The sequence below is a fragment of the Pan troglodytes genome, chromosome 1, assembly GCF_028858775.2.
Source record: "Pan troglodytes isolate AG18354 chromosome 1, NHGRI_mPanTro3-v2.0_pri, whole genome shotgun sequence".
NCBI classification, from domain to species: domain Eukaryota; kingdom Metazoa; phylum Chordata; class Mammalia; order Primates; family Hominidae; genus Pan; species Pan troglodytes.
The window spans coordinates 25,284,321-25,300,840 of NC_072398.2; the positions used below are offsets into that span (position 1 = coordinate 25,284,321).

General features: G+C 42.6%; 1 protein-coding gene across 4 annotated transcripts in view; it reads left to right on the forward strand.

Annotated features, from left to right (window-relative positions):
• Positions 1-1,201: 1,201 nt before the first annotated feature.
• Positions 1,202-16,520, forward strand: part of TP53BP2 (tumor protein p53 binding protein 2) — a 65,717-nt gene continuing 50,398 nt past the window's right edge. Inside the window, exon 1 of one of the 4 annotated variants that reach the window (XM_009441559.4) lies at positions 1,202-1,552. In XM_009441559.4, the coding sequence (XP_009439834.3) occupies positions 1,526-1,552 (27 nt within the window). In that variant the 5' untranslated portion in view covers positions 1,202-1,525. The remainder of the gene's footprint in view (positions 1,553-16,520) is intronic. The other 3 variants (XM_016939555.4, XM_063809872.1, XM_063809871.1) reach the window with 3 other exon arrangements.

Genomic DNA, 16,520 nt, shown 5'->3' on the forward strand with positions numbered 1-16,520 from the left:
TGAGCCACTGCGCCCGGGCGAGAACGTTAAATTCTAGTTGAATTAACCGTAATTTAGTATTTCCAGATACAGTATCTGGGATGGTGCAATAGGGAGTTCGATGGAGATTCTGGTAAGGGATATGGTGGGCTAAGAAAGAATTGTCTGTTCTTGATACTAGATAAACCCAGGGGATTTACCCCACTTCAGGTTCTAGAATCATGTATAAAGGCAGAGAAAAGTGATTCTGAGTGAACTTGCACTGACAACTTACTAGAACAAAGCTTCCTGGAGTTAGGGTTCCCGCAGTATGTGTCTCCCTGGAAGGTGGAATAAAAGCCTGAACCCGCTCTGCTACTCTTTGGAAGGCAGCCCTGCCATTTCCCTAGGCCTTGGCCTCCCTCCCTGGAAAAGGATGGTATCCACCGGCTCCCCGTATCGGAGGCTGTTTGCAGGGTGTTCCCAGCACCCCCCAGGGAAGCTCCTCAGAATGCTGCCTGACACATTTTTACAAAGTTTATTTTTATTGTGGTAAAACATACACAACATAAAAGTTATCCCTTTATCCAGTTTGCGGTGTACGTTTGTTAACCTTACAGCAAGTAACACATGAGTTTTAAATTAGAATTTGGACAACGGCAAATGAGACGAAAGGCGAACAATCCGAAAGCCGGATCACTGAGGAGCTCTGGGAACGCGCCGCGAGCTGAAGCCACACGGGGAACTCCATTTTGTCGGGACAGGGTCGGTCCTGGCCGCCTCCAGGGAGTCGGGTAGTTTCCGCGGCGTGGCCCGGGCCTCCCCTGAAGTCCGTCCGCCTCTCTCCGTCTCTCTCCGCCTGGCCCAGCGGCGCGGCCGCCGGAGGACTCTGTCCACGCGCCCAACGTCGGGCGCCCTGTTCTGAAGGCAAAGGGTCCCCTGCCTCGCACGACTCGGAGCCGCCGAGGAGGTGACGGCGGCAGCCCTGGGGCGGCTCGGTGCCATTCACTACCATTCTGTTTTCCTGAGGCGCCGCCTTCCAATTGCCCCGGCTCCGCTAGGAGGCGCGCGCTCCAGCCGCTCCGCCGCGCGGCCCCGACCGCACTTCAGTCCGGGGCGAAGAAAGAAAAGGCGGCCGGCTCCCGCCGCTCCCCGTCCACCCAGCCGGGCCCGCGCAGGCGCGCGCAGCTCCCGTTCCCGCGGCCGCCCCTCCCCCAGGCCGCCAGGCGCGCCGCGGGCGGGGTCGGCGCGGGGGGCGGAGCCGGCACGGGCTCGGCTGGGGCCCGGCCCGGGATTAGTTGGTTTCGGAGCGGAGGAGGGAGCCCCGGCCGTCACGAGCGTCGAAGAGACAAAGCCGCGTCAGGGGGCCCGGCCGGGGCGGGGGAGCCCGGGGCTTGTTGGTGCCCCAGCCCGCGCGGAGGGCCCTTCGGACCCGCGCGCCGCCGCTGCCGCCGCCGCCGCCTCGCAACAGGTCCGGGCGGCCTCGCTCTCCGCTCCCCTCCCCCGCATCTGCGACCCTCCGGGGCACCTCAGCTCGGCCGGGGCCGCAGTCTGGCCACCCGCTTCCATGCGGTTCGGGTCCAAGATGATGCCGGTAAGTGGGCGAGCGGCCGGGGCGTCGGGCCCGGAAGTGTGCGGGGTCGCCTGCCGGTGGCTGGTCCGCGCCCTCGGGCGCGTCGGGGAAGGAGCCTGGGGGCCGCAGCCCGCGCGTAGGGGCCGGGGCTTTCCGAGCTTCGAGCGGGTTTCAGGAAGGGGAGGCTCCATCCTCTGGGCTCTGCGCCCACAGCCGTCGTGGGGGCGCGGCGAGACCCTAACCTCGAGGCGGGTTCCTCCAGCTGCTCCGGAGTCAGGCGAGCCGCCCGCGAGCCCAGCAGCCACTCAAACTTTTCGTCTTTCACTGGGTCTTGACTTTTTTGCAGTTCTTGAAGGTCAAGAATACGGGAACCGGGGACCTTGTTCTTTGCTGTGTCTTTTTACTTTTTACTGGAGTGAAACATACGTTACTGGAACGGGTACCTTTGCTTTGTTTTTAATTGAATTTCGATCTTGATATCCACAGTAGCAGCTAAGTCACCCTTACCTCTTTGTGGAAAGGGGTTTTGGTAAATGCAATCTCGGAAGTTTTAGATTGCAGGAAAGCGTACGTGCCTGGCTCCCTTCGTTTCCCACAGCTTTTAGCAAGACCTCCGGAGAGGATTAGTGCCTTCTTTAGGAGCTCCGCAGGCTTTTGACACGGCCACCAGGCCACAGATGAACAGCAGGTTTGAGACATTTCAGAAATGTCTCTGTCATTCAGCGATCGCGGAATGGAGGTTTGTGGTGGGTTGCGGTGGCTTCTGCAGACTTCAGTAGCGAGTTTCTTCGTGGAAGTTGTATTTGCACCTCTCCCACTGAAGTGGGGACATCTTGCAGGCATCCTATGCTTGTGGCTCCATTTGTTCAGACAAAGAAACAAAAAGCTTTTACTTTTATGAAGTCTGTGGAATGGAGTGATGACAAAGTTTGCAGTCACACATACAGAGTATAATATGCTGTTCCCTGGCCCCCTGCTTGTGTCATGGAGGGCGTCCCAAACTCTCACTGGGCCGACCTAACAATTCACTAGAATTAGTAATTGGGTTAAGATGGTTTGGGATATTTTGTCCTGCCAGGATTCAAGGAATTTGAAAGTATTAATAGCATTATGCATCTTATTTTAGTTTAATGCCTGGTTATGAAATCAGGTTTGTAGTGTGAATACCCAATATTGAAATAATGGACCATAGATAAGGGTGATGGATTTTGCTGTTAAGATTTTTATTTCCTGGATTTACATTTCTTTGTGTTGAAGTAACTTGTACGGATTGTCTGTGAATTTTTCCTAACAGTAGGAGCAAGAGAAACACGTATCAGTTGTTGCTATGTGGTTTCTTCCTTGTTTTTTGTCAAGGTATCCTTTGGAGATACCCTACCAAGGTATCCGTTGTGTAGCCGAATTCATAAAACGTTATGTGGCTCTTGAGACTATATTCAATTTAGCAGTATGGTTCTTCTGATTGCCTTTCTGATGTCAGAATACAATCCTAACACAGACTCAGTGTGGTATGATGGCACTTACACCAGCTTTGAAGTCAGACTAACACTTCAGTATTGCTCAGCTACTACCTTTAGTGATGTAGCCACTTTAAAAAAACTTGTCCCTCAGTTTCATCATCTGTAAAATGGGGATAATAGTACTCAGCTGTTAGGGTGGTTTGAGGATTAGAGTTATGTTTATGAAGGAAGTGTGATTAGTACAGTGTCTAGCTTGCAATAGGCGGTAGATAAACGCCTCTGAATTTCCAATGTTGGTTAAAGTGGAGATTCTCAGATTTGTGATATATAAAAATATGAAATAATTTTTCATTTAGTAGACTCATGTTATATGTGTCTTTATACTGTAATATTTTGGATATTTGAAAATAAAACTATTTTATTAAGTATATTTCTCATCTTTGGCTTTTCATATGCTTGGATTTTTATTCCAACATAAATGTAATTTTGTTACATTACTTTGGAAAATTCTAACCAATTTATCAGGAAAAGCCATTTAGTGTAAAAAAATGGATAGTCTCAGAATGTAGACAATTGCCTTGATGTACTTTTATTGTGGTAAAATATACATAAAATAAAATATGCCATTTTAACTATATTTAAGTGTACAGTTCTGTGGCATTAGGTACAACCCTTGATTTGCTTTTAAAGGCATTCTGAAGATAATGGTTTACTATTTAGACTGCATTATATTAAAAATGTGCAAATAGGCCAGGAGCGGTGGCTCATGCCTGTAATCTCAGCACTTTGGGAGGCCGAGGCGGGCGGATCACGAGGTCAAGAGATTGAGACCCTCCTGGTCAACATGGTGAAACCTTGTCTCTACTAAAAATACAAAAATTAGCTGGGCGTGGTGGCGTGCGCCTGTAGTCCCAGCTACTCGGGAGGCTGAGGCAAAATTGCTTGAACCCTGGAGGTGGAGGTTGCAGTGAGCCGAGATGGCACCACTGTACTCCAGCCTGGTAACTAAGAGTGACTCCATAAAAAAAAAAAAGTGCAAATAAATTGTGTTCATGTGTTTTCTCACCAAATCGTACAGGATCAAGTGGTTTTCTTTTATGTGGGACATGAAGTGATAATTGGATCCAAAACCAAAAGTGGAAGATGTATTTTAGAAGGCTAACTAAAAATAAATAGCAAGCTCTGCAAATCACAGTAGAGATAATGAAAGGGTACTGCAGAAATGGGAGTGATAATTACTCTCACTTTCAGATACCTGCCATTGTTAGTATCTCTAGTTCTATGATATTTCCACAACTTGCCGAGGAGAAACTGGTTATACTTTCATACTTGACATCTTTTTCCTGATGAAAGAAGAGATTATTTGCACTTTGAGAGTTTGGCTTTTTAGTGATCCGCATGTTGTATTTGATTTTCATATAAAGGGAGGCAGTTACCAAAAGCAAAAATTCTTAGTCGTTTGAAAATTACATTAGATATCTTTTATTCACTACTTTGATTTTGTGAAGTGTTATGCTCAAAACAAAAATGTGTTCTTAAGAAAGAGCTTGGCTAACTCTAAAAGCTACTCTCTGCTCTTTTCAGCTGATAGTTTCATAAAAATTTTTGTTTGTATCTGCTGTTGAAATAATAAATTTTAAAAAATTATTTACAAAACTACACAGTATTTGGTAGTGCCACCTGGAAGACCAGAAGGCTTGAATTTGCCTGTCACTTGGTCATTGGAGATGCTGTATATTTGGCATGAATGTCCAGCTGTAATGGAAATGCTCTGTATCTTTGCTGTCCAGCATGGCAGTCACCAGCCACATGTGGCTACTGCACTTCAAATGTGGCCAAGGGAACTGAAGAACTGAACTTAAGAGTTAATTTTAATTATATTTAAATAGCCACATGCCTGGTGGCTACTGTATGACAATGCAGTCAAACCGATGTCATCATATAGCCCTTATATAGATGTTTTTAAGAAAATAATAGCTGGGCCGGGCACGGTGGCTACGCCTGTAATCCCAGCACTTTGGGAGGCCGAGGTGGGTGGATCACGAGGTCAGGAGTTTGAGACCAGCCTGACCAACATGGTGAAACCCCATCTCTACCAAAAATACAAAAATTAGCTGGGCGTGGTGGCGTGTGCTTGTAATCCCAGCTACTCAGGAGGCTGAGGCAGGAGAATCTTGAACCCTTGAGGCGGAGGTTGCAGTGAGCCGAGATCGCGAATCTTGAACCCTTGAGGCGGAGGTTGCAGTGAGCCATTGCATTCTAGCCTGGGGGACAGAGCGAGACTGTCTCAAAAAAAAAAAAAAAAAAGAAAGAGAAAATAATGGCTTATTTTAAAAAGCTCAGTTGAAGTGATCATAGTTTAATTCCTAAGTTTATGGCATTTTATCTTTCATTGCTGCAGAGGCATAATTATTTCTAGTTATTTCATGATGCTGTAGAATAAAATTTGAGCTTCTAATTTTGAGGGTCTAGGAAAAAAAATGGGATATTACAGTATCTCCTTTAGCAGTTTGACCACCTGATCAGTAGGATTTGTATATTTCTGAGCATAACTGCAAAGTGTGCAGCTCTACAGACCAGTAGCTTAACTTTTGCTTAAATACTTGTATTATTATTTACAAAGGTCTGGTTTTATTTGCACAAATTTGCACAAAACACAACCAAAATTGTGTTTTGAAACTAAAAATCTTTCAAGTTGTGTATTTGAAACATTATATTTGTATGACTTCAAGTTATGTATTTGGAACATTTTATTTGTATGATTATATCGTGGTCTGAAAGAATTCTTTTTGCTTGAGTAATAGTGTAGCAAATTAGCTTAGATCAGGCTTTATTCCAGAATAAAGTTTAGATTAGGTCCCTAAAGGGAGGTTCCTATCTTTATAGAATTACAGTTATCAAAGGCTGTTAAACAAATAATCTATTTTTAGAAATGTGCAAAATATTTCTTTTATTTATTTATTCATTTATTTATTTATTTATTTATTGAGACGGAGTCTCACCACTCTGTAGTCCAGGCTGCAGTGCAGTGGCGCGATCTCGGCTCACTGCAGCCTCCGCCTCCTGGGGTTAAAGCAGTTCTCTGCCTCAGCCTCCCGAGTAGCTGGGATTACAGGCCACGCTCTGCTAATTTTTGTATTTTTTAGTAGAGACAGGGTTTCCCTGTATTGGCCAGGCTGATCTTGAACTCCTGACCCCGTGATCCACTAGCCTTGGCCTCCCAAAGTGCTGGGATTACAGGCATGAGCCACCGCACCCAGCAGCATCTCACATTTCATGTGCGTTAGTTTTGTTGCCTTGTGACTTCAGCTCTTAAAAGCTGAAAGACGTTTGAAAATTTCTGTATTTTTACCTGTTTCAGAGAAACCAGATTTAGACTTTTTAAAAGAAATTTACACAAGCATACACCTGCTTATGTTTAACAATTAAGGAGAATGTATTTATCTGGAAGACACATGGAGGGTCATTTATTCGCATACACTGCTTCTAGGAAGAGCTGTGTTCCCTCCGTCTTTATCCCCACCGCCTCAGCAGACAATAAAACAAAACTTTCTTTTCTGGAGCTTTTAAAGAATACTGTAGACCTTTGTCTCCTTTGGTGATCTACCATAGTGTATGGCACTCTTTAAAAAGTCTTTCTGAAGTTAACACTGAGTATTCTTGAAGCTCATGTTATCTAGCCTCTCCTTAGCTTAAATGGGATAACTGCATACCATACCTCTCACCAGCTTTCTCCACAAGGATCTCACAGAATAAGAAGAACAGGAATTAAGAGTTTAGGAATCCAGAGTGTTCTTTTCAGCTCATGCCACTTAAGCCACACATTATTTAAATACTTGTTTTTGATGGTGTGCTAGGTACTGAACAGAACATTCTGTTTAATCAGATGTAATTGAAAAAAGAAAACACAGATGATGTGACTATGTATGAAATGTATAGTTATATTGCAGTGGTAGGTGAGACATTAAAATTCTATGTCTTATTGGGGCAAGCCAAGAAGTTTGGTCATTCGGGGATCCTTTATAAGCATCAAGTTTTAAGTAGTCAGTGATTTCTTAAAACACTTTGCATACCATCTTACTAAAATAAATGTGTCTTATTAAAGAAATGCAAGTTTTAAACATCAGTAGATAATGGGCAGGAAAAGTAGTTTTACAGATTTAGAAACTTTTTTTCTACATAAAGTATACTCGAAAACAAATTATTTATTTGGATGATAATCGAACCAGATTTTCAATGAATATGTTCATTGGACCAGTAAGTACTGAACTTTCACTTGTTGTTGTTGTTTTTTTTTAGACAGAGTCTTGCTCTATCACCCAGGCTGGAGTGCAGTGGCGTGGCGCCATCTCAGCTCACTGCAACCTCTGCCTCCTGGGCTCAAGTGATTCTCTAGCAGCAGCCTCCCGAGTAGTTGGGATTACAGGAGTGCGCCACCACACTCAGCTAAATTTTTTTTTCTATTTTTAGTAGAGACAGAGTTTCACCATGTTGGCCAGGCTGGTCTCGAGCTCCTGACCTCAAGTGATCTGCCTCCCAAAGTGCTGGGATTACAGGCGTGAGCCACTGCCGTTGGCCGAACTTTCACTTCAGTTGTTTTTCTGGATACAGATTTATAACTTAATACTACTTTATTTAAATTTCAAACATATCAATCCAAAATTCCTTAAGGCACAAGCATAGAAAAGTGGTAGAAAACCATAATGAATAAACTATTATAGATTACCAGTTTAAACTACTTGTGGTAATAAAAAATGATTAAGGCAATTTACTGTTCTTCCACAGGGGAGTGAACAATTTATATGTAAAAGCAGGGGGAGTGGAAGCTTCACTCTAACTTCCCTCCCAGGGATGAAGAGGAGCCCCCTTTCTGTGCCTCACACTGTGCCTGGTGATTTAGGTTGGTCATCCCGTCTAATCCCCTTATTACACTCTGAAGTTGATCTTCCCACTCTCATTCAACAGATAAGGAATTTGAAGCTCAAAGGGCTTAAGTAATTTGTTTCTGGTCACTAGTAGAAATGAGATTCGAACTGTCTGCCTGCAAACACATACTCTGTTCAAGATGGCAAATGCTTGGGTTAGAGTATTTTTATATGTTTGACAGGACAAACAATGGTAATGATGTTGTTTTGGCTAATGGTAACTTCAAAAATTGCTTTTCAAAGCATAACCTTACTGTAGTTTTAAAGTAGAAAAGGAACAATGGGAAAAAAAAAAAGAAAAAAATGGAGACATCGTCCCTTATTTAAATCCATACTGATGAGAAGATTGGCAAATAGTTCTCTTATCAACTTTCAAATGATGTGGAGGTGGTTACCTCCCCCTGGGCAAAGGAAACATCTCAATAGCTATTTCTTCCCACCTCTATCTAATATTACCATAGAGATCTCAGATCTTCCACATCTGCAGGGAAAGAGAAGGGGTGTGATAATTAGCTTTTGTATGAGGGGTGTTGAATAGTCTTTCCTGAGATGATATCTGTAAATACGGCTTGAAGGTGATGATGTATTAGGTTGGTGCAAAAGTAATTGCGGTTCTTACCGTCACCTTTGATGGCAAAACCACAATTACTTTTGGATCACCCTAATAGGAAAGGAGCAGAGTAGGATAGGCATGTTGGGAGAAGTGGAGGACAGGGACGCATAGAATGTCTGCTGTGAGATGACCAGTGACATTCAGCCATTTCCAGTTGCTCGAATGGTGCAGCAGTGACTTTGAAGTGTCCAGATGGGAGTGGAGTGAGTGTCTCCACTTGCAGCTTGAGGGCTGCCCGTGTAGTAGGGAGCAGTAATTCAATGTAGTCAGATACCTTTGTTGGAAATAGATTAGGGGCTGATTTTGAATGAAATCACATTAAATCATTGCTTTTCATTCTCCCTCATTAACCATTTAATTGTTTTTGGATGGCCTTTTGGGGATAACATCTGCTCAACAAATATTTAGTTAACATCTTCTGTATTCCAGGCACTGTTGTAAATGCCATGGAGACAGGAAAGGAAGTTTTCAGGGAGCTTAGCTTTCTTTCATAGTGCTTAATGGGAGACTTGGGTGGGAGAGAGAGAAAATAAACAAAAAAGAAAAACATGAGAGTTAAATGGGATTTAAGAAGGGTAATGTGACTGCGATGGCTACTTTAGATTGGATGGTCAGGAAGTGACATTTCAGCTGAGACCTGAATGACAAGAAGGAGCTGGTCCTGTGAAGATTTGCAGGTGGAGCATTTCAAGTGGGCACGATTCCTAGGGACTGGTGCAGAGGCCGGGAGGAAGCACTGGAGGCTGGGGCAAGGGGAGAGGGGCGGCGGGGGCGGGGCAGGGCTTCGTGGGCAGAGGGCAGAGTGACAAGAGCCGAAGCAAAAGACCTGTCAGCATATAGGTTTTCGCGGGCCAGAGGGAAGGGTGGAGGTGGCATGGGAAGGGACGTGGGAGCCACAGGAGGTTTAGTTAGCAAAAGTGACAACCTGATTGATTAGGAAAGCTCACTCTGTTGCTGTGTGGACAGTGGACCTTAGAGGTGCCAGAGTGTAAGACTTGGGCAAGGTGGGAAGAGTAGGAAAGTCTACAGAAAGCTGCCAAAAATAAATTAAAGGGTTTTAATTTTATTTATTTTTTATTTTTTACCACACCTAAGGCCCAGCTGACAGAATTGGTTGTGAAGGCACTCAAGAGTTTGTCACTTGCTCTAATAAATTGTTTTAGTGACCCTCAGAAGCCCCAGGGGTGAGAGGAGAAACAGTAGCACTTACCCAGGGTTGGAAGTAAGACAAGACAGGAATGGTGGAAGATCACTCCTGTATCCACAAGCTCCTTCCTGTGGGGCTAAAGAGAAACCATACTTTTTATATCACCACAGAGCTCTGACAGCTACACAGAGCAGTTTAAATTTAGGCTTGAGAAAAAGCCTTCTGTCACCATGTTTCTTTTCAACTGAGTAGGGTGTATCAGGTTTCTCAAGGAAGCCATAGTCTGTCTTAAAATGCTTTAGGACAGCTTTACTTTTGACCACATGACCAGAGTGCTCTGGAAGCTTCTGATGCTTCAACCTAAAAGTTCCTTGACCCCCCGCCCCCCCCCTTTTTTTAAAATTTTAAAACAATAGTATCTTCATTTTCCTGACACAAAGTAGCGAGTGACCTAGGAAAATCAAGTCTGAGTTAACTTTAATTCTAGAACGGTCTCTTTGTGGCAGTGTTTTCTGCATCACAACAAAATCTAGATAATAACTGCTTAGTTTGTGATATGTAGGTAATTTTCAAAAATTTTGTTAATTTCCTGAAAAGTTTGGGGGGTATCTATTTTGGATAATGCATTTATTTTAAAGGTAGATAGGATCTTTCTCTGGTAGGTTTTGCTTGTTGCTTTTAGTAGCCACGGACCTGGGCTTTCATCCTGCTTCCTTTCCTCTCTTCTGTCTTCTCCTGGAGCTGTTGAGTCACCAGGGCACACAGATCCCTCCTCTCCATTTCCTGGGGCACCTGTTTGGCCTCACCCCTCTCCTGCCTGGACTGTTGTAATGCTCTCCTTATCTATTTTCTTACCTTTTCTGTTCTCTGCCCCATCAGGCCATTTAACACACTGCTTCCCTGGTGGTCTTTCTGAAACAGCAATGTGTCTCTTCCCTCTCCAGAATTCTTCAAGTCTGACCTCTGTTCCTTACAGCATAAAATATATAAATTCTTTAGTGAGATAGAAAGTTTCTTTATTGTGTAGCCCAGTGGATTTCAGCCTTTTTGTGTCATTGATACATTTCCATTTCAGAATTTTTAGCTGCATAATGGAAATGATTGAAAAACTCAAAACACCAAGTCAGTTATTAAAACATAGCACCAGCTATGGCACAGTAGTGGGAATGCCTTGTGCTGCGCAGAAGAGCATCCGGTCACCTCGTGGTTCATTCGGCCTTCCTTCGGAATTGTGTTTCCTCTTGCTCACAGCAAGTTGTACTCTGTTGCATATTGCTCTCCACTCTTGCATATTGCCCTCCATGACGTGCTCCACTCCATCGGACTTTGCCATAACAGCATGTGTATAAAACAAATTTTGTGCATTGAAAGTTTTTGCAGCACATTCATGGCTTGTGGGTTGGGAATTGACCCATCTCTTCTTCTTTGTCCTGCCTTGCGTCCCACCTCTGTGCTTCAACAGTTCCAGGACTATAGTTGTGAGGGCATGCCACAGTTTCCTGTGTCTTTATACACAGTGTTTCTCTCCCTAGATGGTCCTCTTCCTGCTTGTCTTATTCATCCTACAGTTTTAGCTTAATAGTACTTCTTTTATGTTAAGCCTTCTTCCACTGCTTGGAGGGGATTTTTTTTTCTGTTCTCACTGGACTTCAAATGCTTTAAATGTACTTTCACCAGGAAGTTCTCATTTCTCAACATTGCACCCTTTTCGTGGTTTGCAGTGCTTCTTCATTGTTCCATAAGCTCTGTGAGGACATGGAGCATGCCTTTTCATCTTTGTGTTTCTAGCACTTAGCACAGTGTTTGGCACACTGTAGGGATTTAATAAATATTGTTTGAGTTAATGGGTGAATGAATATTCTTATTTTGGATTTTCTTTGGTGAGTGTAGTTCTTGCCTCTACTTCCATAGCAAAGTGGGAGGTAGGAAGGAAATAACTAGAAGCAATGGATCGGTTGTAGTTAGATCATCACGGATAGATCTTAAAAATGTAGTGCTTAGTGAGTAAAAGTAAAAAACAGAATGAAATCTGTAACAGTACCTTTACATAAAATAAGACGAATGCCTGGCAGACAACAAGACTCAGTTTAGAAGGAAGCACACCAACACTAAACTTATCAATAGTTGGAGCCGGGGAGGAATTAACTAAATGTATTTGTTCTTTTGCTTTATACATTGATTGTTTATGACAGATATTGAAGCAGAGTAACCTAAGATGAGTTGCTTTAGAGGATACGTTCAGAATTTGAAACTTATCTAAATTCAGCTTCAGGCATAGTTGAAAGAAGAGAAAAGGTTTCTTAATTTTACTTAAAGCAGAATTCTTTGAGACATTGTCTGGCTTTGAAAACATTCACTGTGAAGTAATACCATTTATAGATAAACATTTCTTGATGCTTCAGGATGTGAACATCCTCTTTGTCATGTTCTTGTTGCCTGTTAACTTTCTCCTCTTCGTGGAACTTTGAATCCCTGCATCACAGTTTCAGTTCAGTCCAACAAACATGTATTGCATATTTGCTTTGTGTGAGATCTGACAGAGTTTTTTGGGGAGTGAGTTATAATGTAGGAGGAGAAAAACCAGGGAGGAGGCATTTAAGAACCAAAACGTGTGTCCTAAAGAATGTATAGACCAGTAGGACAGATAAGACAGGGATACAGACAACTACAGTGTGAATGGTTGTCAGAGAAGCAAAGAGAACATTTACTTCTGGCTGGAGGTGGGTGTGTGGGTAGGGATGGATGGATTGGAGGAAGTTTTATGGTCTTTGAGTTATTCTGGAAGGATGGGGATGAATTGACACTACAGGACAGAGTAGGAATCAGGTGAGCTACTCTGGGGAGAGAAGTGAGGAAAAGTGGCTATTTTAGATTTCTCATTTGGTGACTCGAGGCTATAACTGTGGAGTAGATAATTTAAAATAAATTTTAGGTCTTAATATTTCTTGTAATTGAAATGGAATTCCCTGAAATTCAAAATATGCAAATATAAATACCAGTGTATATGTGTCATAATGTATTGCTATTGTTGTTGGGTTAACTACTGGTATTATAATTAATATATACTACATAGATTAAAACACACTGTTGTTATCTGCTAGTGAAATTAATACTCTACATTATTTGCAGCAAATTACTCAGAAACCTAGTTTCATGTTACTTCCCTGCTCAAAACCCTCTAATGCAGTGGTTCTTAAACTTAAGTGTGAGTACTGGGCCTCTCCTCTGGGGTTTCTGAATCAGGAGATGTGGAGCAGGGCCTGGAACTTTATATTTCTGACAAGTTCCCAGGTGATGCTTATGCTGTTTGTCTCAGAATTGCATGTTGCAAATCACTACTCTATGACTTTTCCCTTGCAATAAAGTCCATACTCCTTATTCTTGACCTACAAGGCCCTGCCTGAGCTACCCCCTGTTCTCCCTGCCCTCATTGGCACAAGTCTGTATTCCTGATGTGGCGTTTTTTTCTGGTCGTGGAATAGTCCAAGTTCATTACCACCTCTGGGCCTTTGATGAAATGTCTTCCTTCAGATCTTTCAAGTGGCTGTGGCTTCTTCAGTCTCAGCTCAAAAGTCCCCTTCACCCTGAGGTGTCTTTCCTAATCATGATCAGCCATCCTCCCCTCATCACTTCCATAATTCTTTATCATATCACTTTATATACCATGCTCATTTGTGTGCTACCAGCCTCTCTTCTCTGCCCTAAAGAAGGCAAGCTTTTTCATCACTGTGTTCCTTTTGCTTTAACTGTCCTTTCTTAATAGGTATTTAGTAAGTACTAACGGGTGAATGAATGAAACTTCTTGTTGAAGTCAGCAAGAAGTTAGGATTGAGGGGAAGGCATAGAACCAGGAGCTTCTTTGGCATGGCTGGCTTTGACAGGATATGACTCCTATAGGTTTCTATGTAGAGGTCCCTGTTACCTGTTCATGTATATGAAGTGGTTCTTTTACCAGACATCTATGACCAGCAGGCTACTTTATGATTTTTTCCTTAATTAAAGTAACTACTTCATATTTGCTCTATCATTTTTTTCCAGAGTGTTGACTATTTCGGAATATGATTGTGTGCTCCAGATGATATTGAATGGATGGTCAGGATAGTCCATGCATGATTAACATTTTTAACAGAATATTGTTCAAATTGATATTGAGACTTCACGTTATTGATTTCTGAATTCTACTAACTTGCTGTAAGTGAGCAAAGGAATAGTTTATGAAGTAAAAAAAATCCTTTGAATATGATTTTATGATTTTGCTTTAAATAAACTCAGATGTAACTGATAGGAACTGATGGGTTAATGTTAAAAATATGCCATCATATAAAGTGGTATACTTAGTGTAGAAGTAGGTTTAATATCATTGAGCCTTAATAGAACATTGGTATACATAACTCATGGTAATTGGTGAATATTTTTAAAAGCAGTTTAATGGCTCCAAGAGTAAACTCTAGAGAAACAGCTAAGAAATCATGATAGGCCTTTGTAAGCAGTGATTCTCTGATAACTTTAATAATGTTGGGACCCATCGTCAGGGAGGTAGAGAGTGTCTCTTTGAGGGAAAGGACTCAAATATGTAGTGTCCCTGTGGCTCCTGAGGAAGGTTCCACAGAGACCCCTGTGGGTTGCCTACTCAGATATTGGGGAGACGAGGAAGGACAGCTCAAGCTCAAGCTGGGGTAGTGGAGCAGCACACTTCTTGCAGAAGACTGGCAGCCTAGCTCACAGCTAGGGTGCGGCATGTCTGAATTAGGGAGCCAAGCTCATGAGTGCCCTTGGTGTGCAGTCTCAGCTGGCAGAGTGAGCACTGGAGCAGAGCTCCAGGTCTGTGCAGAGACAGGCAGAGTACTCTTGAGGACTGGAAGGGTCGGCATCTCCTTCCTAAACGCTGCCCAGTGTTAGAAGTCATAGTTGGGCTAAATGGCTGTGTATGAGTTTGAAAGAAACTTTGGTTATATCTTAATTTAATCCCCACTCTGTATCACAGTGTTGGGAGAGGTGTTTTTGCTTGACTGGGTTATAGGAAGCCTAGTGGCATTCTCCTCTTACAAGAAATATTTTCGGGCCTGCCTCCATAAGGGGTACAACAAAATATAGAAACTGAAGTAATAGTTTTACATTTATCTTTCTGCAGAGGAATTGTGAAACACAGAAACCATTCAGATTTTCCCCTAATCTCTCTACAAGCATAATCACCTGGCTGTTCCTGTGGTATTTCTTGTGATTTGCAAAATTTGGGGAGGATTTGTGTCACTCTTTTTATAGATTGTTCATTTCATAATTTTCTCTTTCTTCCTCTTAGGTAAACTTGAAGGATTTGAGTTTTTATAAATGAAAACTCTGAAGGTGCTGTTGTAGAGCGTAATTTCCCTTTGGTGACAGGGAACATCTTATACTCTTGGTTCCTTTCTTCTTTCTGTAGAACTTCACATGATTTTCTGAATCAAATGAATAAATGTTAGCCTCTGACTCATCTTGTAAATGCCCTAATCAGTTTTTTTTTTGTATTTCCTCTTAGAAAAGTCTTTCAGATTTTGATCTGAAATAATTCCTCTTTAAAATGAGTCATTCTTATGTTGATAGCATAACATCATATTTACAGTACATACATGCTCTATAAACACAGGACTCTTAAAATAAATCTATGACCCATTTTTTTAAATGAAAATTATCTGTGACTTTGAATTTTTGGAAGGGCACGTCTTCATCTGGATATGACTGACATGAATTACTATGCAGTGTGCCTGTAGGTGGCCTGGCACAACTTAACACAGTGTTTTTTTTATCTTTCCTTCGACTTTCCTTCTCTTGAGATAGATGACTATAGGAGGTAGAAACAAGTTGTAATCACATTTACCATTTTTAATGAAATATTTTCATGTTCTTTTATCCCAGTTTGTATTAAGTATACTTTTAAATTATAAATTATTATAAAAATATTTTACTGTTGAGATTTTAAAAATTTAAAAGTGATAGCTATACTTGCCACTGGTGTCGCTGATTTTCTGTGTATTTCATACAGGTCAGTATATATATATATATATATATATTTTTTTTTTTTTTAGATGGTACATTTGTGTGTGCATGTGTACACACAGACACACACACATATTTTTACTTTTTTTTTTTTTTTGGGAGACAGCGTCTTGCTCTGTCGCCCAAGCTGGAGTGCAGTGGCATGATCATAGCTCACTATAACCTTGAATTCCTGGGGTCAAGTGATCCTCCCACCTTGGCCTCTTCAGTAGCTAGGACAGACTGCAGGTACATGCTACCACAGCGAGCTATTTTTTTTTTTTAAATATACATGGGGAAATGGGGTCTTACTGTGTTGCCCAGGCTGGCCTCTAGCTCCTGGCCTAAAGTGATCCTCCCGCCTCAGCCTCCCAAAATACTGAGATTACAGGCAGGAGCCACCCTGCCTGCTTTTTTGAGACAGAGTCTCACTCTCTCTCCCAGGCTGGAGTGCGGTGGCGCGATCTCGGCTCACTGCAAGCTCCGCCTCCCAGGTTCATGCCATTCTCCTGCCCCAGCCTCCTGAGTAGCTGGGACTACAGGCGCCCGCCACCATGCCCGGCTAATTTTTTGTATTTTTAGTAGAGACGGGGTTTCACCGTGTTAGCCAAGATGGTCTTGATCTCCTGACCTCGTGATCCTCCTGCCTCGGCCTCCCAAAGTTCTGGGATTACAGGCGTGAGCCACTGTGCCCGGCCGATGGTACATATATTTTTAAAGTTAAAAACACTTAGTATTGTTCTGTTTTATAACTTTTCTTAACATTTTCCTAACACTCTATTTATACTTACAGGAGTTGGTGGCTGGACATAGTCCCTCTGGCAAATGATTT